The 20,791-nt window shown below is 45.2% G+C and overlaps 1 protein-coding gene across 1 annotated transcript in view; it reads right to left on the bottom strand.

Moving 5' to 3' along the window:
• The window catches only part of DNAH10 (dynein axonemal heavy chain 10), a 952,322-nt gene that overhangs the window by 138,335 nt on the left and 793,196 nt on the right, over window positions 1-20,791 (bottom strand). The window contains 2 exon segments of the mRNA XM_029571350.1: window positions 14,813-14,917; window positions 18,658-18,931. Coding sequence (XP_029427210.1) covers window positions 14,813-14,917; window positions 18,658-18,931 — 379 coding nt within the window.

Genomic DNA, 20,791 nt, shown 5'->3' with positions numbered 1-20,791 from the left:
GGCAGATGAAATTTAATGTGGATAAGTGCAAGGTGATGCATATAGGGAAAAATAACCCATGCTATAGTTACACAATGTTATCCATATTAGGTTCCATATTAGGTGCTACCACCCAAGAAAGAGTTCTAGGCGTCATAGTGGACAACACATTGAAATTGTCGGTTCAGTGTGCTGCGGCAGTCAAAAAAGCAAACAGAATGTTGGGAATTATTAGGAAGGGAATGGTGAATAAAACGGAAAATGTCATAATGCCTCTGTATCGCTCCATGGTGAGACCCCACCTTGAATACTGTGTACAATTCTGGTCGCCGCATCTCAAAAAAGATATAATTGTGATGGAGAAGGCATAGAGAATAAGACGACCAAAATGATAAGGGGAATGGAACAGCTCCCCTATGAGGAAAGACTAAAGAGGTTAGGACTTTTCAGCTTGGAGAAGAGACGGTTGAGTGGGGATATGATAGAGGTGTTTAAAATCATAAGAGGTCTAGAACAGGTAGATGTGAATCGGTTATTTAGTCTTTCAGATAATAGAAAGACTAGGGGCACTCCATGAAGTTAGCATGTGGCACATTTAAAACTAATCGGAGAAAGTTCTTCTTCACTCAGCGCACAATTAAACTCTGGAATTTGTTGCCAGAGGACGTGGTTAGTTCAGTTAGTATAGCTGTGTTTATAAAAGGATTGGATATGTTCTTGGAGGAGAAGTCCATTACCTGCTATTAATTAAGTTGACTTAGAAAATAGCCACTGCTATTACTAGCAACAGTAACATGAAATAGACTTAGTTTTTGGGTACTTGCCAGGTTACTTATGGCCTGGATTGGCCACTGTTGGAAACAGGATGCTGGGCTTGATGGACCCTTGGTCTGACCCAGTATGGCATGTTCTTATGTTTTTATCCTGTAAGTTAGGTTCCTAAATTTTGGAGCTCAACTTTTTTTTTTTTAATATCTGCCTCAAGATGTCATGCTTGACAGTGCTAAGATGCACTCTAGTTCTGTAATAAGGAGAACTATAATGGTAATACAAATATGGAAGGTAAAATCTACAGGTATAATGTGCACACAAAATTAAAAATATACCTGACAATATTACATTTATATTAACACTAAATTTTTATTAATGTACAATATTCCACAAAATTTAAAATATATTTTATCACCGTTAATTTTTACAAGCAAATTCAATATTGAATTTTTACAATCAAATTGGAGGTGAAATTACTTCTTACCTAATAATTTCCTTTTATCAAAGTAGGGCAAGCCAGTCCACATCAGTGGGTTGTGCACTCCAACCAGCAGATAGAATCAGAGAACAATGACTCGCTGTTGTAACCTTCATATAGCTCTGCTCAGGCACCAGCCAATCAGTATTTCTTCAAAAGCAAACTGTAGAACTAACCACTATACATTAACAAGAAACATCACATCCTACATACACTATTCAAAATTAACATAGTGGGTTTTTTGTTTTTTTTAACAGAAACACTGGACTCAGCTCTGCTAACAATAGTCATCTAGGACAATCAGAAAACCAGAATATCCTAGAAAAAAAATGGGAATCACTTATCCGGTTTTGTGCTAGTCCAGCTGCATAAGAGATCCTTAAATCTCATTCCTTCTTTGATAAGGATCTAGAAAACAGAACAAAGTCGGCCACCCCAAAGGCAGCCCAGGGCGGGATGGTGGCTTGCCCTACTTTAAGGAAAGAAAAATATCAGGTAAGAAGTAATTTCACCTTCCTCTTCATCCGGGCAAGCCAGTCCACACCCAATCCTGGTGATCTATGCCCCCCCCCACCCCCCCCCCCAGGTGTTCTCAACAAGGATCCCTGCCCTCTCATCGAAACCATCTCATCTAGCATCAACACCAATCACCCCACCATCATCTTCGGAGATTTCAACCTCCACTTCGACAAATCTCCCCACTCCCCATCATGCGAGCTCCTCCTCAACTCGCTAACTGCTATGGGCTTCCAACAAATAATAAACTCTCCCACACAGAAATCAGGACACACCCTGGATCTGATATTCATCAACAACAAAGTAACACTCAACTCCCCACCTACTACCTCCACCGTCCCCTGGTCAGATCACATGTTAATAGAAACCAAACTCCAAGTGGACCATACCCACTAGGGATGTGCATTAGTTTCATTCGTTTAATTTGTTTCATATGTTTCCCATTACATGTCAATTAGATGTGCATTCGTTTCATATGTTTCATACGTTTCCTATTACATGCTTGTATAGGAAACGTATGAAACGAATGCACATCCTTAATGCCCACATCCACACTCACAAAGACAAAAAGCGTATAGTGTTCACTAAAACATGCTCCAGCGAAATCCTAGAAAAAAACTTTACCTGAAGCCCTAAAACAACTCGATACATCAAATACCGTAAACGCAGTCAATTCATGGACCATAATCAACACGGAGGCAGCAAAAAAGATATGCCCAACCATCGAAAAAGAAATCAGAAACACAGCAAGACACAAAGCACCCTGGTACAACCAGGAACTTAAAAACATAAAACGTCGATTAAGACAAGCCGAAAAAGCTTGGAAAACAACCCTACAAGCCAACTATGTGACCGATACAGAACACTGCTATACATATATACCACAGACATCAATAAAGCCAAATGGAATTTCTACACTCAAAGAATTCATAACTTCCAATACAGCCCGAGAGTCCTATTCGAATATGTTACTCAGCTGACACGACCCATCAACAATCCTCTGCGAAAAGAGACGCCAACAATATCCAGTCATAATTTTGCCCAATACCTAATAGACAGAACGTCTAAACTAAGTCCTAAAAGCCCGCCGATCAACCTTGAACCCACTGAACAACCATCCCTTAAGGCACCAACATGGTCACAATTTGAGACCGTTGCCTCCACTGAAGTAGAAACCATTGTCCGGAAGATCAACCCAGCAGCACACCCACTCGACCCCATTCCAACGAAAGCCCTCAAACTAATCCCGAACTGCCTAGCAAGACCCATCGCAGATATCACCAATCTTTCCCTCGAGCAAGGTGTTCTCCCGGATTCCCTTAAATGCACTGTGGTCAAACCTATTTTAAAGAAAGCCCAACTGGATCCGACCATCCTGTCCAACTACCAACCCATCTTGAACCTACTGTTCCTGGCCAAGATCATCGAAAAGACAGTCAACCACCAACTCTCAGAATTCTGGAAAATCAAACTATACTGGTTCCCACTCAACATGGCTTCAAGAAATCCCACAGCACGGAATCCCTATTACTCACCCTCACAGATACAATACTACGAGGGTTCGACAAAGGCACATCCTTCCTCCTAATACTACTTAACATCTCCGCCGCCTTTGACACGGTCAATCATAAGATCTTAATTCACTGGCTAAGAGAAATAGGTATCAATGGCACCATTCTCCAATGGTTTCAATCATTCCTCACCAACAGATCTTTTAAGGTAGTCCACGAAAGTACAACATCAGAAAGAATTCCCCTCTCACAGGGAGTTCCACAAGGCTCTTCCCTATCCCCTACCCTCTTCAACGTCTATATGCTGCCACTATGCAACTACTTAGACAAAACAGGGCTCACCTATTTCCTATATGCCGATGACGTACAGATCTTACTTCCCATCAGAGATAACATCAACAATACTCTAAACCGATGGGAATCCTACCTGACAGATATAACAACCATCCTCACCTAAATGGCATTAATGCTTAACCAGAGTAAGACAGAAATTCTTCATCTCTCCAGAAAAACGTCAACACCCAATACTGAACCCACAACACCATCCAAATACAACTTGCTCACAACAGTCAGAGACCTAGGAGTCACCTTGGACAAGGAACTAAACTTTAAATTTCATATCAAGACACTGATAAAAGAAGGATTCTTCAAATTACAAATCCTCAAAAAACTCCAACCCTTACTTCACCCCCCGGACTACCGGACAATACTGCAATCCCTCCTCTTCGCCAAGATAGATTATTGTAACGCCCTCCTAACAGGCCTTCCTGCAACCACCCTCAAGCCCCTCCAGCTTCTTCAAAATGCAGCTGCACGATCACTAACAAATACCAAAAAAACAGATCACATTACGTCCACACTCAAACAACTCCACTGGCTGCCCGTCCCTTTCAGATCCCAATACAAAACCCTCATGCTCATACACAAAGCAATCCATTAGAGATGTGAATCGTGTCCTCGATCGTCTTAACGATCGATTTCGGCTGGGAGGGGGAGGGAATCGTATTGTTGCCGTTTGGGTGTTTAAAGTATCGTGAAAATCGTGAAAATCGTAAGCCGGCACACTAAAACCCCCTAAAACCCACCCCGACCCTTTAAATTAAATCCCCCAACCTCCCGAACCCCCCCCCAAATGCCTTAAATTACCTGGGGGTCCAGCGGCGGTCCGGAACGGCAGCGGTCCGGAACAGCCTCCTGCAATTGAATCGTGTTGTCTTCAGCCGGCGCCATTTTTCAAAATGGCGGCGCAAAATGGCGGCGGCCATAGACCAACACGATTCGACTGCAGGAGGTCGTTCCGGACCCCCGCTGGACTTTTGGCAAGTTTTGTGGGGGTCAGGAGGCCCCCCCAAGCTGGCCAAAAGTCCCTGGGGGTCCAGCGGGGGTCCGGAAAACGATCTCCTGCCGCGAATCGTTTTCCGTACGGAAAATGGCGCCGGCAGGAGATCGACTGCAGGAGGTCGTTCAGCGGGGGTTCCGGACTTGCCAAAAGTCCAGCGGGGGTCCGGAACGACCTCCTGCAGTCGAATCGTGTTGGTCTGTGGCCGCCGCCATTTTGCGCCGCCATTTTGAAAAATGGCGCCGGCTGAAGACAACACGATTCAATTGCAGGAGGCCGTTCCGGACCGCTGCCGTTCCGGACCGCTGCTGGACCCCCAGGTAATTTAAGGCATTTTGGGGGGGGGGTTCGGGAGGGTGGGGGATTTAATTTAAAGGGTCGGGGGTGGGTTTTAGGGGGTTTTAGTGTGCCGGTTTTCCTGCCCTCCCCCTTCCCCCGATTTACGATTTTTTGACGATAAATCGGGGGAATTGGTATTGTATCGTGGCCCTAACGATTTTTGACGATTTAAAATATATCGGACGATATTTTAAATCGTCAAAAAACGATTCACATCCCTACAATCCATAATGATAAAGCTAGTTGGTTACTGGGACCACTGTCCCACTGCAACCCCACCAGGAATCTCCGCTCAACTAACACAGGCCTACTCAACTCCCCCTCCATTAAGGAAGTGCACAAAGTCTCCACAAGGGAACGCACTGCATCTATATAGCAGGCCCACACCTCTGGAATAGCCTCCCTCCCTCTCTCAGAACTGACCCCTCGACTCCGTTCTTCCGAAAGAATCTCAAAACCTGGCTCTTTCGGAAAGCATTCCCTCCAGATAAATAATTTCTGCCATCCTCTCCCCCGGCTTGCTAGTTCCCCCTCTATCACTGTACATAGTAAGTTAATTCAGAACATTTTACGGTTAAAAACATTATATTGTAAAGCGAGTTATATATATTTAGTTTAAACTGTTATACTGTATCATGTCACTATAAGGCATGCCTTGGACATCCTGTTGACTGTAAACCGGTGTGATATGTCAAATCGAATGTCAGTATAGAAAAATAAATAAAGTAAATAAATAAATAAATAAATATCAAAGCTACTCCCCAGAAGGGCGGGAGGCTGCCTGAGGCCCAAGCAGTACTGCCCTAGCAAAGGCAGAATCCTCTCTCTCTCTCTGGCAATACCTGGCAAATGTATGCAAGGAAGACCGCATCACCACTTAACAGATCTCTGCCAGAGAAAGCAAACACAATTCTGCCCAGGAAATCACCTGCGCCTGGGTCGAATGTGCTCAAACTTGCCTCGGGAGAGGTTTCCCGGAATCCAATAGGCTGCTGACACCACTTCTTTAATCCAACAAACTACTATGCTCTGAGAAGCCACCTCCCCCTTCTTCACCCCCCGATGAAGAACAAAAAGCTGATCAGATTTCTGAAAATTGTTCATACCTCCAGATAACATAATAAAGCCGTCGCACGTCCAACGGTCGCAATTTCCTGCATTCCTGTCCATTCATATCCCTGTCTAAGGATGGCAACAAAACCAACTAATTTAAGTGAAAATCCAAAACCACCTTCGAAAGAAAGACAGATACTGTCCGAATCTGCACCCTACCCAGAATGATAATAAAAAAAAAGCTTTCTGCACGACAAGGCTTGCAATTCCAAAATCCGCCTCGCCAAACACATGGCAACCAAAAACACCGTCTTCAGAGTCAGTAAATGCAAGGAAATGCCCCGAAGAGGATGAAAGTTTGGACTCGTCAGAAAAGAGAGGACCAGATTCAAATCCCACAAGGGTACTGGGAAATGCAAATGGGATCTAAGGTATTTTATTCCCTTCAAGAACCTAGGCATGTCTGGTGTGATGAGAGAAGCTTCCCGTGCATGCCCCGATAACCCGCTATAGCAGCCATCTCCACCTTCAGTGTGTTCAAAGCCAAACTCTTACTCAGACCTTCTTGTAAAAAATCCAAGATTAAGGAACAGGCGCTGAAGCGGGCAGACAAGCGTGATTCTGACACCAATGCTCAAAAACCCACCAAACACGAATATATGCCATTGAGGTGGAAAACTTATGTGCTCTCAGAAGTTTCCACTACTGCCCCTGAGTAACCTTGCCTTAAGAGCCAAGCACTATCAGAGGCCAAACTGTAAGACAACATTGACCTGGATTATCATGAAATATTGGGCCCTGCCGCAAAAGCCCCCTGAGAAGAGGGAGCTGCCATGGGACTCCCATCAGAAGACAGATCCGTGTACTATGGCCTGTGTGGCCAATCTGGGGCCACCACAGAAACTCATAGAGTAACTTCTCCTGCAGCCAAGCCTGAATTAGCACATCTACTCCAAGTGCTTGAACATCGCTTGTCCGACTGTAGAATCTTTCTACTTTTGCATTTTTGAGACTCACTATTAGATCCAGAAAGGGACACCCCAGTGATCCACAATGAGGTGAAAACCTTGGGAACTACTTCCCATTCTTCCAGATCCAACTCGTGACATCTGAGATAATCTGCCTGCACGCTGTCGACTCCTGCTATATACAAGGCTGACAGTACCTGAAAATGAAGCTCTGCTCATAGAAGGAGGGCATCCAATTTTAGAAAGACTTGCTACTTTGAGTTCTCCCTTGGTGATTAATTAAGCCACCATTGTCATGTTGTCTGATATAACTCTCACCCCTTTCCTTCCAACTGATCCACGAACTATAGGAAGGCTAACCGGATCACTTGGGCCTCTAGCCGATTGATGGACCAAGAAGCCTCTTTGGGAGTGCACTCCTAAGCCCTGGAGACCCACATCCATTGTGACCACCAACCAGTAGGGAGTCTCCAAATCCATACCTTTTTTGAGATGCTTCCTTTGTAACCATCAAAGCAACTTCCACCTCACCTCAGACAGTAAGATCATCGCCACATTGTACTCCTGAGATTGTGGATTCCATCGAGTCAGGAGGGACCACTGCAGAGGATGCATATGATGAGCATGTGCCCAAAGAACAACCTCTATATCGCGGCCATTGATCCCAATGTCAGCAGATACAACCAGACACTCGGACCGATTGCCGAATACAGGGTTCCGGACTTGACCCCAGATCTTCTGGATGCAACACTCCGGAAGAAACACCTTGCCTTGTGTCATATCGAACCAGATACTCCAGAACCTGAGATGGCTGCAGGTTGCTCTTGGCTAAGTTCACTACCCATCCCAGGTGCTGCAACAATTGAACCACCCTGCCAAACACCATTTGGCTCTTCTTTAATGACTTGGCTCTGATTAGCCAGTCATCCAATTATGGATGAACAAGAATACCCTCCTTTCTGAGGCCGCAGCCATGACTACCATTACTCTGGAAAAAGTTTTGGGTGCTGTGGCAAGCCAAAGGGCAATGCTATAAACTGGTAGTGCCAACCTACAACTGCAAAGCACAAATAGCACTGATGCTGCTTGCGTATCAGAATATGAAGGTAAGCCTCCAAGAGGTCCAGAGAAGTGAGAAAATTCTCCCTTCTGCCATAATCATTGATCTTAACATTTCCTTCCAAAAATGGGGAACCTGAAGGGCTCAACTAACCCCTTGAGATCCAGAATAGGCCAAAACGAACTCTCTTTCTTGGGAACTATGGAGTAAATGGAATAGTGCTCTGTGCCCTCTTTTGGAACTGGAACCATGGCCTTCAGGGCAAGCAGCCGTTGCAGTGTAGACTAGACCACTGATTTATTTCCATAGAGTTGCAAGAGGAAACCAAGAAAGCATCTGAGAGAGGATGAATAAGTTCCAAAGTATATCCATCATGCACTACTTCCAAAACCCACTGGTCTTAAGTGATGTGGGTCCACCTCAGATAAAAATGAGATAGGCATTACTTTGTATTTGCCTATTTCTTCTTATTGGAATGCCTCATACTAAATGCAAGGCGAAATTAAGGGACATTCTGTCTCCTCATCTCCCTTATTGGAATGTCATCAACTGCGGATTGAGAGCTTCTTTGCGACTCCACCAAATACATCGCCGGAAGGGAGGGCCGCTGCAGACGCTGACGTGGAGCGGGCGTCAGTGCTGCTGGCCGAAGGAGTATCGTTGAGCCCCGGTGCCCCGACAATGCCTTCTCCTCCCTACACTGTTTCTCCGGTGGGTCAGCTTGCTCAGTCCCTATGCCCTTATGAGGGAATTGGGTGCAGTCGACAGGAGATCTGGGAATGGAGGGCCCAGGAGGAGATAAATTGGTACCATCATAGCTGGAGCCTATAAGCCCTATTCAACGAATCGGTGCTTTTGCTGCAACAAGTTCTATTAGATCGGAGGAAGGCAATATCATCCCTATGGGAGTAGGCAATGTGGACTCCAAGTAATGTTCATTTCCTAGTTTGGTAAAGCCAGCCGTAATTACCTTGGATTCTTTATGGAGTGCTCTTGTAGTGTTGGAATCTGCCAGATCTACTTTAAGTAAAATTGCTTTGCATTCTAGTCATCAGGTCCTTGCATCGGTGAGTACGGTTACCACTCATGGGACTTAAATTGGAACAGTTGAAGTCCCGTATAATAACAGTAGAGAATTCTCAGTATAAATTGGTGCAATCAGAGCTTGTACATTCTAAGTGTTAGGGAAGCACTAGGGAGCGGTCCCGATCCAGGAGAGGGAGTGTGCCCTAGGGCCATGGCATGACCCCAGTCGAACTAAGGAGAAGCGCCGAGGCAGGCAAGACGTGTCCGAGCACGGGCAGACAGGCTGAAGATTAGGGGCCCTGACCTCGGCCAAACCTGAACACACCAGAAGAGATCCAACAATGCAATGCTGGTCTCTGGGATAGCACTCCGGCCACTCGATAGCCCTTTCAGACCCACCATCTGGGAATGGCAGGTGCGACAGGACGGACAGAGGTTGAGGACAGGCGATGGTACTGGAACGAAACAAGACATAGGCACTCGGAGACTTGGACAAGACAAAGTACTTGGAGACCTGGACGAGGATTCAGGATACTCAGAGACTTAGACAAGGACTCAGGATACAGGCACTAGTACGGGTTGAGTACTGCTCCGCAGCGAGCCCTACACAGCCGCCCATGGCTGGTCACAGACCATGCAGGAAGCGAAGCAGACTCCAAGCGAGGAAGTGAAGACTTGGATCCGGAGACATGTCAAAGATTCAGGAGAGGCCTGCACTTAGGCACGCCCTACACAGCCGCCCGTGGCTGGTCGTGGACCACGCAGAAGCAGAGCAGGTTCTGGCTTGAGTCTTGGGAATGGACAGAAGCAGGTGTAAGGTTCTCCGAAGACTGGAAACAGGATTCAAGACTCGGAACTCGGATTCAGGAACAGACCTCAGCATTAAAAACAGGAGCCTTCCGGAGACTTGCGCTGCAGATGTGAAGATAGGCCTTGTACCACGAAGTACCCTATACAGCCCCCCATGGGCTGGTCACGGACCAGGACAGTGGCACGCCATGAAGGATGAACAAGTAGGAAACCTGGAAGCAGGACGAAGAGCTGGAGATGAGGACATCGGGATCAGGACTGGAACACGGGACATCAGGAACATCTGGAGATGGGACGGACGAGGACATAGAATCCGACGAGAGACCAGGAATCACGGACAAAGACAAGGAAGCTCCCACAAAGAACAGAAGACCCTGAAGAAGCAGAGATGGACCTCAGAGCCTCCTGGAACGAAGAGCTGGAACAGACGAGGAATCCAAGAGCAGGATGGCTCCTTGCGAAGCCCCCGAGGGACTGACAAGGAGCTCTTTAATAGGGCTGGAGAGAAGATGCCCTGGAGATGTCATCAGGCGGGGCTGAGGGGCTTTTCCCACCGTGGGCCCTCTAAATAGCAGAGAGAGGTGCGGTCGCACGCCTAGAGGAAGGCCAGGACCTGGGACAGCGGCAGTGGCATCTATGCCGTGAAGATCAGGCTGGAGGTGGCACTAAGCCGCGAAACGGAGCTGTCACGTTGGCGGCTCCATGCCGCGAAGGCAGACAACAGCGGCGGCTCTGCCTGCCGCAGAGAACAGGTGGTGGTGCTCGGGCCGCGTTGGAGATGGCATTGGGCAGCGGCCTCTGGCCTCGGGAAGAGACAGTGTCGGTGTCGGTCTCTGAGCCACGGGAAAAGATGGCGGTGGCCTCGGAGCCGTGGAGGTGAGAGGCTGCTTGTGGCTAGGCCTGCAAGCAGCGTAGTAACACTAAGAAATTGGAAAATGTTGAGAATGCTTTAAGATCTTTGAATTTAAAAATTCTAGACTTTCCATATGTTAAGCTGATATCGCCATATGAAATATTTAAATCCTATCTTATTTAAATTTGGAAAATGTCATCTGAAGCATTACTGATAATTTAAAAAAATTGTCTGAAAATCAATCACCTGATTCTTTGCTGAATTTGACAAATATTCTTGAGTTATCTCAAGAGACAATTATTTCCAAGAGAGTAACTATGTTAGTTTAATTTGCCTTTATTTCTGATAAAAATTCTATACTACGACTTTTTCTTCGTAACCGTTTGCTCTCATTTCATGGTCATAAAGTTTGGTTGTACCCTGATATTTCCAGAATTACTCAAGAGCGCAGAAAGAAGTTTCTCACTATGGGGCAGATTTTCAAAAGGTTACGCGCGTAAATCCGGAGAATATACACGCGTAACCGGTCTTATGTGCGCCGGGCCTAATTTCAAAAGGCCCGGTGACGTGCATAAAGCCCCGGAACGCGTGTAAGTCCCGGGGCTTGCAAAAAGGGGTAGGGTCAGAGGCTCCCGGCACAGCGGCCATTTGCTGCTGTGCCGGGGATTACGCATTGGCAGTTGGCCGGTGCGGGCAACTTACTTCAGCCCCAGGGCTGAGTTAAGTTTTAAAACAAAAATAAAAAGAAGAAAAAGGTAGGGGGAGGTAGGCGAAGGGAAGATGGGATGGGGGGTAGGGAACGGGGGAAGGCAGCGTGGCTCAGCGTGCCCAAGGTGCATAACATGCGTGCGTATGTTATAAAATCGCTGATCCATGTGTGCACGCCGGATAGTGCGCGCACATTAAAATCTACCCCTATGCGATCTGAGGTAGTGTCACGGGGGCTAAGTTTATGTTGAGGTATACCTGTAAGTGTATGGTGAAATATTCAAACTCTAATTATGTGTTTTTTGAACCTTCTCAACTTCAAACATTCCTGGATTCCTATGCCTAAAGGACTCTCATTTTAGGTTCGGGTGTTTAGAGTATATTTGGTGGACTTTCTTGATATTTCTTTTTTCCTGAATTAACCGCTTTTATACACTTGCCCCTCTCAGTTACCTTTAAGAGGAGATAGCATGTACTTGTATTAGTGGTTCGTATTACCTTTATTGTATTTGTTATGGAATATTTATGATTGTCTATCTCCTGTATTCTGTACAAGAGGATTCTAGTATTTATCTGTAAAAATGCATTAAAAATAAAATTAAAAAAAAAAACAAAAACCTGAGATAGGCATCCACCTATCTCCAGAACCAGAGGATGGACCCCCAAGATTGAAGAGTTCTGGATCCAGAGACATCACCCTTACTGGCTTCTTTGCACGAAAGGACTGAGACCTACAAAACATACGAGACCTCTGACTACTCGAATCTCTGGAAGAGCAAAATGCCGAGAACTCTGAAATTGCCCCTTTGCCTGAGAAAACCGGGGAGTAAACTTCTTATCCTCTGGTAACTGAGGAAATTTTGACTCTCTCAACCGATCTGCCATCTTCTCTAACTCCTCCCCAAACAACAAGCACCCCTTAAAAGGCAACTTGGTAAGGTTTGACTTCGAAATAGTATCAGCAGACCAGTTTCGCAGCCAAAGGAGCCATCAGGCTGCAATCACTGAAGCCACCCCACAAGCCACCATGTGTGCCAAATCATAGCCGGCATTCGCTAGGAAGGCAGCTCCTGGTTCCAGGTATGGGCCATTCTCTTCCAGAGCTTCCTGGGCCCCCTGTAACCTGGCCCTAGCCACCATACAACAGCAAGAGGAGATTTGGAGATTCATGGCCATCACTTCAAAGGCCTGCTTCAAAATGGCCTCAATCTTCCAATCTTGAGCATCCTTTAAATTCACACCTCCTTCTACTGGAATGCTGGTCTGCTTTGTCATTGTTCAAATTAAGGTGTCCACCTTGGGAAACCGGAGTTGCTCCCTAACTTTAGGGTACATAGGATACAATCCTGCTAAAAAGCAACCTCCTTTAAAATTATCCTCAGGTGTGCTCCATTTCAAATCTATCAGCTCCTGGATGGCCTTGTGCAGAGTCAAAAACAGGATGCCTTGCGCAAGCTAACCATTACGGGGTTCTTCTTCGGATCCTTAGCAGCTGTTGGCAAGGTCTCTTCACATCCAAGGGCCTTTAAGGTCTGCAAAATTAAACTGGACATCTCATCCCTGTGAAAGTGCCGAAGCATCATTCTATGAGGCTCAGCATCTGGGGGAATCTCCCCCTCTTCCAAGAATGGCTTGTTGGGATCCTTGACCGAGGACCCCAACTCCCCATCTGAGCCTCCTAAACAATCCCAGTCTTTGCCTTCTCCTACTTCAGTCTGTCTCCTTCTCTTCTTCCTCATCCTGAGAGGAGACAAGGACACTATGGAACGTTTCCTAGGCCCTGAGGAGGGAGACTTCTGAAGTGGGTGATCCCTAGCTTCCTCCCGGGGCCCTTCCTGCCCCTGACAGAAAGCCTGGAGGCCCTTAAAAAATTCCATCCAAAAAATGGCAGAAATATTTATCCCCAGGGTAGGCAAAACCTGCTCTGAACCCATTCCCAATGGACTAGTAAGATAGGTGGCAGAGAAGACTCCTGATCCTCCCTGGTAGGAGCAGGCACATACCTTCTTCCTGTAAAACGGGAGCCTCTGAAGTCCCTGCAGGGATAAATTCCCCTGAGGAGATATCTCCCTGGGCCTCAACAAACTTTTGGCACACACTGAAGGAACTCCTGGGTCCAAGGACCCTCATATCGCATGCAAAGCAGATGCAAAGCTTCTTCCTGCTCTGCTCCCATGATGTCATCTCACTCTTTCTCTCTCTTCCCCCAATAAGCTGAGCAAACACTTCCCACTTGTGTCTCAGCAGCTCCTGCAAACTAAAATGGCGCCTGCCGTGTGTCCCTGCACTGTTGTGCTAATACCCAGTCAGTCCAAAAATAGCCCCGCAGCACTCCTCAATCACATGGTCCGGCACAGCTGCAATCATAGTTCCCTTTTTGACCGGCCTAGTAATAATCGCATCACACTTTCAGCATTGCTCAATGCGCACATTATTTTTTTTTTATCAAAAACTTTCTTGGCCAGCTGCGCTGAAAAGACTGAACCGACCTGCAGCAGACAGAATGGCAGGGAGCAGAGAGCAGAGGGACGAGAACAGAACCAGACAGAGAAGAGAACTATGCAGCAGGGCTGAGCCCAAGGCCTTTTTACCCTACCAGAGCAACTCTCCTGTCGGGAGGAGGTCTAGGGCCACAGCCTTCACATCACTCCTGTCCTGATCTGTCTCCTGAAATTTTTTCCAGATTCCCAACTGAGGGAGGGAGCACAAGCTGTCACCACAAATGGTCAAAATAGCCTGTTCAATCCTGGCAGGGCGAAATCCACAAGTAAGGATGCATGTCCACCACTTTCTGAACATGGTGCCTAAGCAGAGTTATATGAGGGTGACATCAGAGAGTCATTGCTCTCCGTCTCCATCTGCTGACTGGAGTGCACAACCCACTGGTGTGGACTGACTTGTCTGAATGAAGAGGAATATTGAATTTGATTGTAAAAATTAACAATGATAAAATATATTTTTGTATTTTATGGAACATTGTATATTAAAACAAATTTAGTGTTAATATAGATGTAATGTTGTCAGGTATAATTTTTGTTATTTTTGTAAGGATAATTATGCCATCTGGAGACACAACCACTTATGAATATAATCAGAAGATATAAAAGTAAACTCTCTTGTAAAATTATTGTGCATTTACTTATACTTGCTGTCTGTGATTTATTTAGTTAGACATTTTATATACCGTCGTTCAATGTAAGGATCACAATGGTTTACAAAGTGACATTCACAGTTATAACTCAACCAACAAACAAACAAAGATTGGTTACAGGGGTGGTAATCATAGTCTAGCATTAATATCGATCAAGTTAAAATTCCTGATATACTATCTAGTACATATGTCTAAGAGTACGTATAATTAAAAACGAAATGATAGTATCACACACACAACAATTCATTACCTTTCAGAAAGAAGTCTAGTTCTTCTTGTGGGACTTTGCCATCCGCTTGTTGTATCTTGATGGTCATATTAAATGAATATAGCAATTTATGCTTCTCAAACAGTCCTGTGGTGAAAATACAATATGCCCATGTCAAACTGCGAGAATTTTACTATGGAAATGATTCTGCATTGGCCTAAAATCTAGTCACTAGGGATTGCCACTGCACAATGATCCCACCCCCTATCCCCATGGTCTGTAAATGCTGCCTCTGGAGCATTGCAGCAAATAAATTCATTTATTCATATATATATACCCTATCTAACATTAAAATCTATCTAACACACTCATCCATCATACATACACACCCATATAAAATCAATGTTCGTTAATAAACATGAAATATACTGTATACAATGTATATAATAATGTAATTATACAGTGTAAATATTCAAACCAAATTTTTGAATACTTGACAATTTATGTAAAGTGCTGATATTTTATGTAAAGTGCTGATATTATATAAAGTGCTAAAATTATAAAACAAACTGATGTTAGTCCAAAAAGTCCAACAAAGATCTTCGTTTCGCCAGATTTATCTCAAAGGCTTCTTCAGGGATGGACTTAAACATCGAAAAACAACCAACACATGTTCCCAAAAATATTCTCCTAATTCTTTTCAACAGGTGTCTTTATGAACATCATCAACTCTCGAAGAGCCTTCAAACAGATCAATCACCATTATTCATATAGTGTCCCGACAGGGACTACGTCATCTTCAAATATCTAAAGATTGATAAAAATATATAATAATCATCATCTCATCTCTGGACAGGTACCTAGTTAACATGCAAAAACCAAAAGGTTTCTACTTCTTTCCTACCTACATACTCAGAATCCCGGTCACAACCCCATTACATCACACTAATGTTAAATTCTACAAGTCATTACAACTCAAAATCCAAAATCCAAAATTGAGGCAACCTACAATACCTTCAAAGCTCTTCAGCGATTTTCTCACATAATCAATCCCAATTATTCATGCCAAGACCCAACAGAGAGTTCACCATCTATAACAAAAAATGTCTAATTGGTCAGATCTTTTTCTCAATAAACCAACATTCCCACGTTCCCACGTTCACTATCAAAGAATACAATACCTTCAAAAATTCTTCAGATGCATAATTTTGCGATCAATTTAGAATATTTCATAACACATCCGTTCCCAAAAAAGATTCACCAACCCAAAAAATATTCACCATCTAAAAAAAAAACGCCAATCCTTACGTGAAAGATTGAAGGGATCTACTCTTAAGGGTATTGAGAGCAATCAGGTTCAGGGTCAGATTGCTTGCGGTTCCTGTTCGGTTTGTCAACATGTTTTTCACTGTCCAAGTTTTCGTCCTCCAAATATGAATTACACTTACACGTTACCTGGTTTATTTTCATGTGAAAGTAGTGGGGTTGTGTATATCATTCAATGCCCATGTGGCTTAATATATGTGGGACAAACGTGCAGACCAGTGAGAATTCGTATTGTAGAGCACCGCAGCCGGATTAAGGCTTTAAAAGAACACGCGCCTCTGGTTGATCACTGGAGGGAGGTTAATCACTCTTGGAAGGATATCAGATTTTTTGTTATCAAAAAAATGTTTGAAGAATGGTGGAGATTTATCTGCTGCTCTGCAGCGCGCAGAACAAAGCTTTATTTTCAAATGGAACACCACGATTCCACACGGACTTAACGGACCGGTTGAATGGAATGCCTTTCTGTGACTAAAGTTTTGAGTTTGGCTTTAAAGGGAAGGATAGCGTGGGTCAGCTGATTGTCGGGAATATATATATAGGAAGGGGAGATGTACGTTCATTATGCTCTTTTTCAAACATGAAGTAGACGTCACTTCCAGGTAGGTGTTCGCTGAAGGATTGCATTGGTGAGGAGCTGTATATTCACTAGTTTACCGGGTTTGATTATTTGATATTATATGTTTTAGATGGTGAATCTTTTTTGGGAACGGATGTGTTATGAAATATTCTAAATTGATCGCAGAATTATGCATCTGAAGAATTTTTGAAGGTATTGTATTCTTTGATAGTGAACGAGGGAACATGGGAATGTTGGTTTATTGAAAAAAAGATCTGACCAATTAGACATTTTTTGTTATAGATGGTGAACTCTCTGTTGGGTCTTGGCATGAATAATCGGGATTGATTATGTGAGAAAATCGCTGAAGAGCTTTGAAGGTATTGTAGGTTGCCTCAATTTTGGATTTTGGATTTTGAGTTGTAATGACTTGTAGAATTTAACATTAGTGTGATGTAATGGGGTTGTGACCAGGATTCTGAGTATGTAGGTAGGAAAGAAGTAGAAACCTGTTAACTAGGTACCTGTCCAGAGATGAGATGATGATTATTATATATTTTTATCAATCTTTAGATATTTGAAGATGACGTAGTCTCTGTTGGGACACTATGGGGTAGATTTTCAAATAGCGCGATTTGGCGTACTTTTGTTGGCGCATCAGGCGCAAACAAAAGTACGCTGGATTTTAGTAGATACGCGCGTAGCCGCGCGTATCCGCTAAAATCCGGGATCGGTGCGCGCAAGGCTATCGATTCGTATAGCCGGCGCGCGCCGAGCCGCGCAGCCTACCTCCGTTCCCTCCGAGGCCGCTCCGAAATCGGAGCGGCCTTGGAGGGAACTTTCTTTTGCCCTCCCCTCACCTTCCCCTCCCTTCCCCTACCTAACCCACCCGCCTGGCCCTGTCTAAACCCCCCCCTTACCTTTGTCGGGGGATTTACGCCTCCCGGAGGGAGACGTAAAACCCCGTGTGCCAGCGGGCCGCTAGCGCGCCGGGACGCAACCTGGGGGCGAGTCCGGAGGGCGCGGCCACGCCCCCGGACCGCAACCACGCCCCCGGGCCCGCCCCAGAAACGCTACGGCCCGCCCCGAAAACGCCGCGCGGATCGGGCCCGCCCCCTCGACATGCCCCCGACACGCCCCCCTCGGAAAACCCCGGGACTTACGCGAGTCCCGGGGTCTGTGCGCGCCGGTAGGCCTATTGAACATAGGCGCACCGGCGCGCAGGGCCCTGCTCGCCTAAATCCGCCCGGATTTAGGCGGATTTAGGCGAGCAGGGCTCTGAAAATCCACCCCTATATGAATAATGGTGATTGATCTGTTTGAAGGCTCTTCGAGAGTTGATGATGTTCATAAAGACACCTGTTGAAAAGAATTAGGAGAATATTTTTGGGAACATGTGTTGGTTGTTTTTCGATGTTTAAGTCCATCCCTGAAGAAGCCTTTGAGATAAATCTGGCGAAACGAAGATCTTTGTTGGATTTTTTGGACTACATCAGTTTGTTTTATAATATTAGCACTTTATATAATATCAGCACTTTACATAAAATATCAGCACTTTACATAAATTGTCAAGTATTCAAAAATTCGGTTTGAATATTTACACTGTATAATTACATTATTATATACATTGTATACAGTATATTTCATGTTTATTAATGAACATTGATTTTATATGGGTGTGTATGTATGATGGATGAGTGTGTTAGATAGATTTTAATGTTAGATAGGGTATATATATATGAATAAACAAATTTATTTGTTGAATAGGTCCTCTTCTTGTGTTTTGCATCACTGTGACGAAGAGGTTGTTTGTTTGCTCTTCTGACCCTTGTGTGATAATGCCTCTGGAGCATTGCCAGCCCCAGCCACCCAGGGAACGGAAGACCTGAGTCAAGAATCAAACCTAGGTCTATACTTTCTTCTGTTCTGTGCCACTAAAATTAGCCTATAGGATCTGGGGCATGTTAAAAACACCAAGACTTTACTACTTCCTCATACTAACCTGTGCAGCCATAGTTATATACATTGAAGGTCAGCGTATCCATGATGTTCTTCAGTCTCTTGGGCAAAATAGTATCAGGCATGGACTTGCGAAGTGATAAATCAAAGACAGATAGATAGGAGGACAGTGAATACTGATACATGGTGTTTACGAGTGCCATCTCAGAGAGGACAAAGAAGAGAATGGCACCTCTCTGGGCGGCGGGCCTGTAGCCATCTCGGAGCTTGTCAATGTCTATTGCAGTCTTCTCGGCCAGTTTCAGTTTCTCTGTCACCTGTGTCAGCAATTGAGAACGTCTCTTGTAAGATTTTACTCATATGATACTTCCTTAAATTATAGTACCTCGTTAGTTCTGGGAGACAATTTTTACAAAATATCAAGATATTTTTTAAGGTAACTCCAAGTCCCGAAATTTAAAGAAGAAAGGTGAAATTACAACTTAACTGATAAATTTCCTTTTTTCTAAGGCAGGCCACTCCACATGGTAAAATTATTACTTATCAGTTTATTTTCTTTCCTTTACTTTTGCACACCAGTCAAGAATATGTGAGTATATTCCTCTCATCCAACATTGGAAGCAGAGTTGTTCATTCTTTTTTTTTTTTTTTTAACACATCACCTCTACATATGATATCATTAGAATCCTACATGCCAGTATGCTACTGTCAGAACTACTTGAAGAAAAAAAGGAAAATTGGTTACCTGCTAATTTTCGTTCGTGTAGTACCTCGGATCAGTCCAGACAGCGGGTTGTGTCCCCTGTCCTGTGCTCCTCAGTATAAATATTAACAAATCAGAAAAAGAAATCGAATAAGGTCAAGCAAGTAACAATTCAACAGTAATAATATAATGCCAATTTGGAACAGTGTTATACATAGCTCTTAACAATTGTGAAAGTAACATCCGGTGCCTTATGAATCCTTTATTTAATACTTCTGTAGGATAAAAAGGCATTTACCAGCGCTGCAAAAGGAATAAAAGACTTTGAGCGAACTGAAAAAGTAGACTGGGAGGGAGTCTGAACTGATCTGTGGTACTACAGGAATGAAAATTAGCAGGTAAGAACCAATTTTCCTTTCCCTGTACGTACCCGGATCAGTCCAGACAGCGGGATATACCAAAGCTTCCCTAGTTAGGGTAGGACTGAGATAGGCCCGCTCGGCAGGGCCGGCGGAAGCACTAGGCGAACTAGGCGATCGCCTAGGGCGCTGAGCATTAGGGGGCGCCGAGCCGCTGACGGCCAATGGCCGCCGGTGGACGTCATCCCAATGGCAGATACACACAGCAAGAAGATCGCAGGGCCCTGTTACAGTCGCGTCTAAACATGCTGGTGCTACTCCTCCTTCCTGCCCGCGCGGCCCCGGAAGAAAAATGTTGCCGGAGCCGCGCGGGCAGGAAGGAGGAGAAGCAAGGAGGAGGAACATCAGCCAATGCAGGAACTTCTCCTCCTTCCTGCCCGCGCGGCCCCGGAAGAAAAATGTTGCCGGAGCCGCGCGGGCAGGAAGGAGGAGGAGGAGCATCAGCCAATGCAGGAACTTCTCCTCCTTCCTGCCCGCGCGGCCCCGGAAGAAAAATGTTGCCGGAGCCGCGCGGGCAGGAAAGAGGAGGAGCATCAGCCGCGTGCCGGAAGGAGGAGGAGCATCTGCCACGTTCAGAAGAGGATCAGCGCGGCTCGAGAAGACCGGGGCCGCTGCAGAGCCCATCCTGCAGTGGCCCGTGAAGAGGAGGCCCAGAGGTGAGAGAGAGAGACTGAGGGTTTGTACAGTGTGTATGTGTGCGTGTATGAGATGAGTTGAGAGACTGTGTGTGTGTGTGGGAGTGAAGACCTGAATGTTTGCAGAGACAGCATGGGAGAGCCTTTGTGTGTGTGAGAGACAGCATGTGGTAGTGAGAGCCTGTGCTTGAGCAAGACAGCATGTGGGAGTGAGAGAGAGCCTGTGTGTGTGTGTGTGTGTGTGTGTGTGAGTCAGCATGTGACAGTGAGAGCCCGTGTGTAGGAATGATTGTATGAGAGAGAGCATGTGACAGTGAGAGCCTGTGCTTGAGCAGGACAGCATGTGGGAGTGAGAGAGAGCCTGTGTGTGTGAGTCAGCATGTGACAGTGAGAGCCTGTGTGTAGGAATGATTGTATGAG

Source organism: Rhinatrema bivittatum, chromosome 11 (genome assembly GCF_901001135.1).
Source record: "Rhinatrema bivittatum chromosome 11, aRhiBiv1.1, whole genome shotgun sequence".
NCBI classification, from domain to species: Eukaryota; Metazoa; Chordata; class Amphibia; order Gymnophiona; family Rhinatrematidae; genus Rhinatrema; species Rhinatrema bivittatum.
This window is presented reverse-complemented; position numbering and strand designations above follow the sequence as displayed.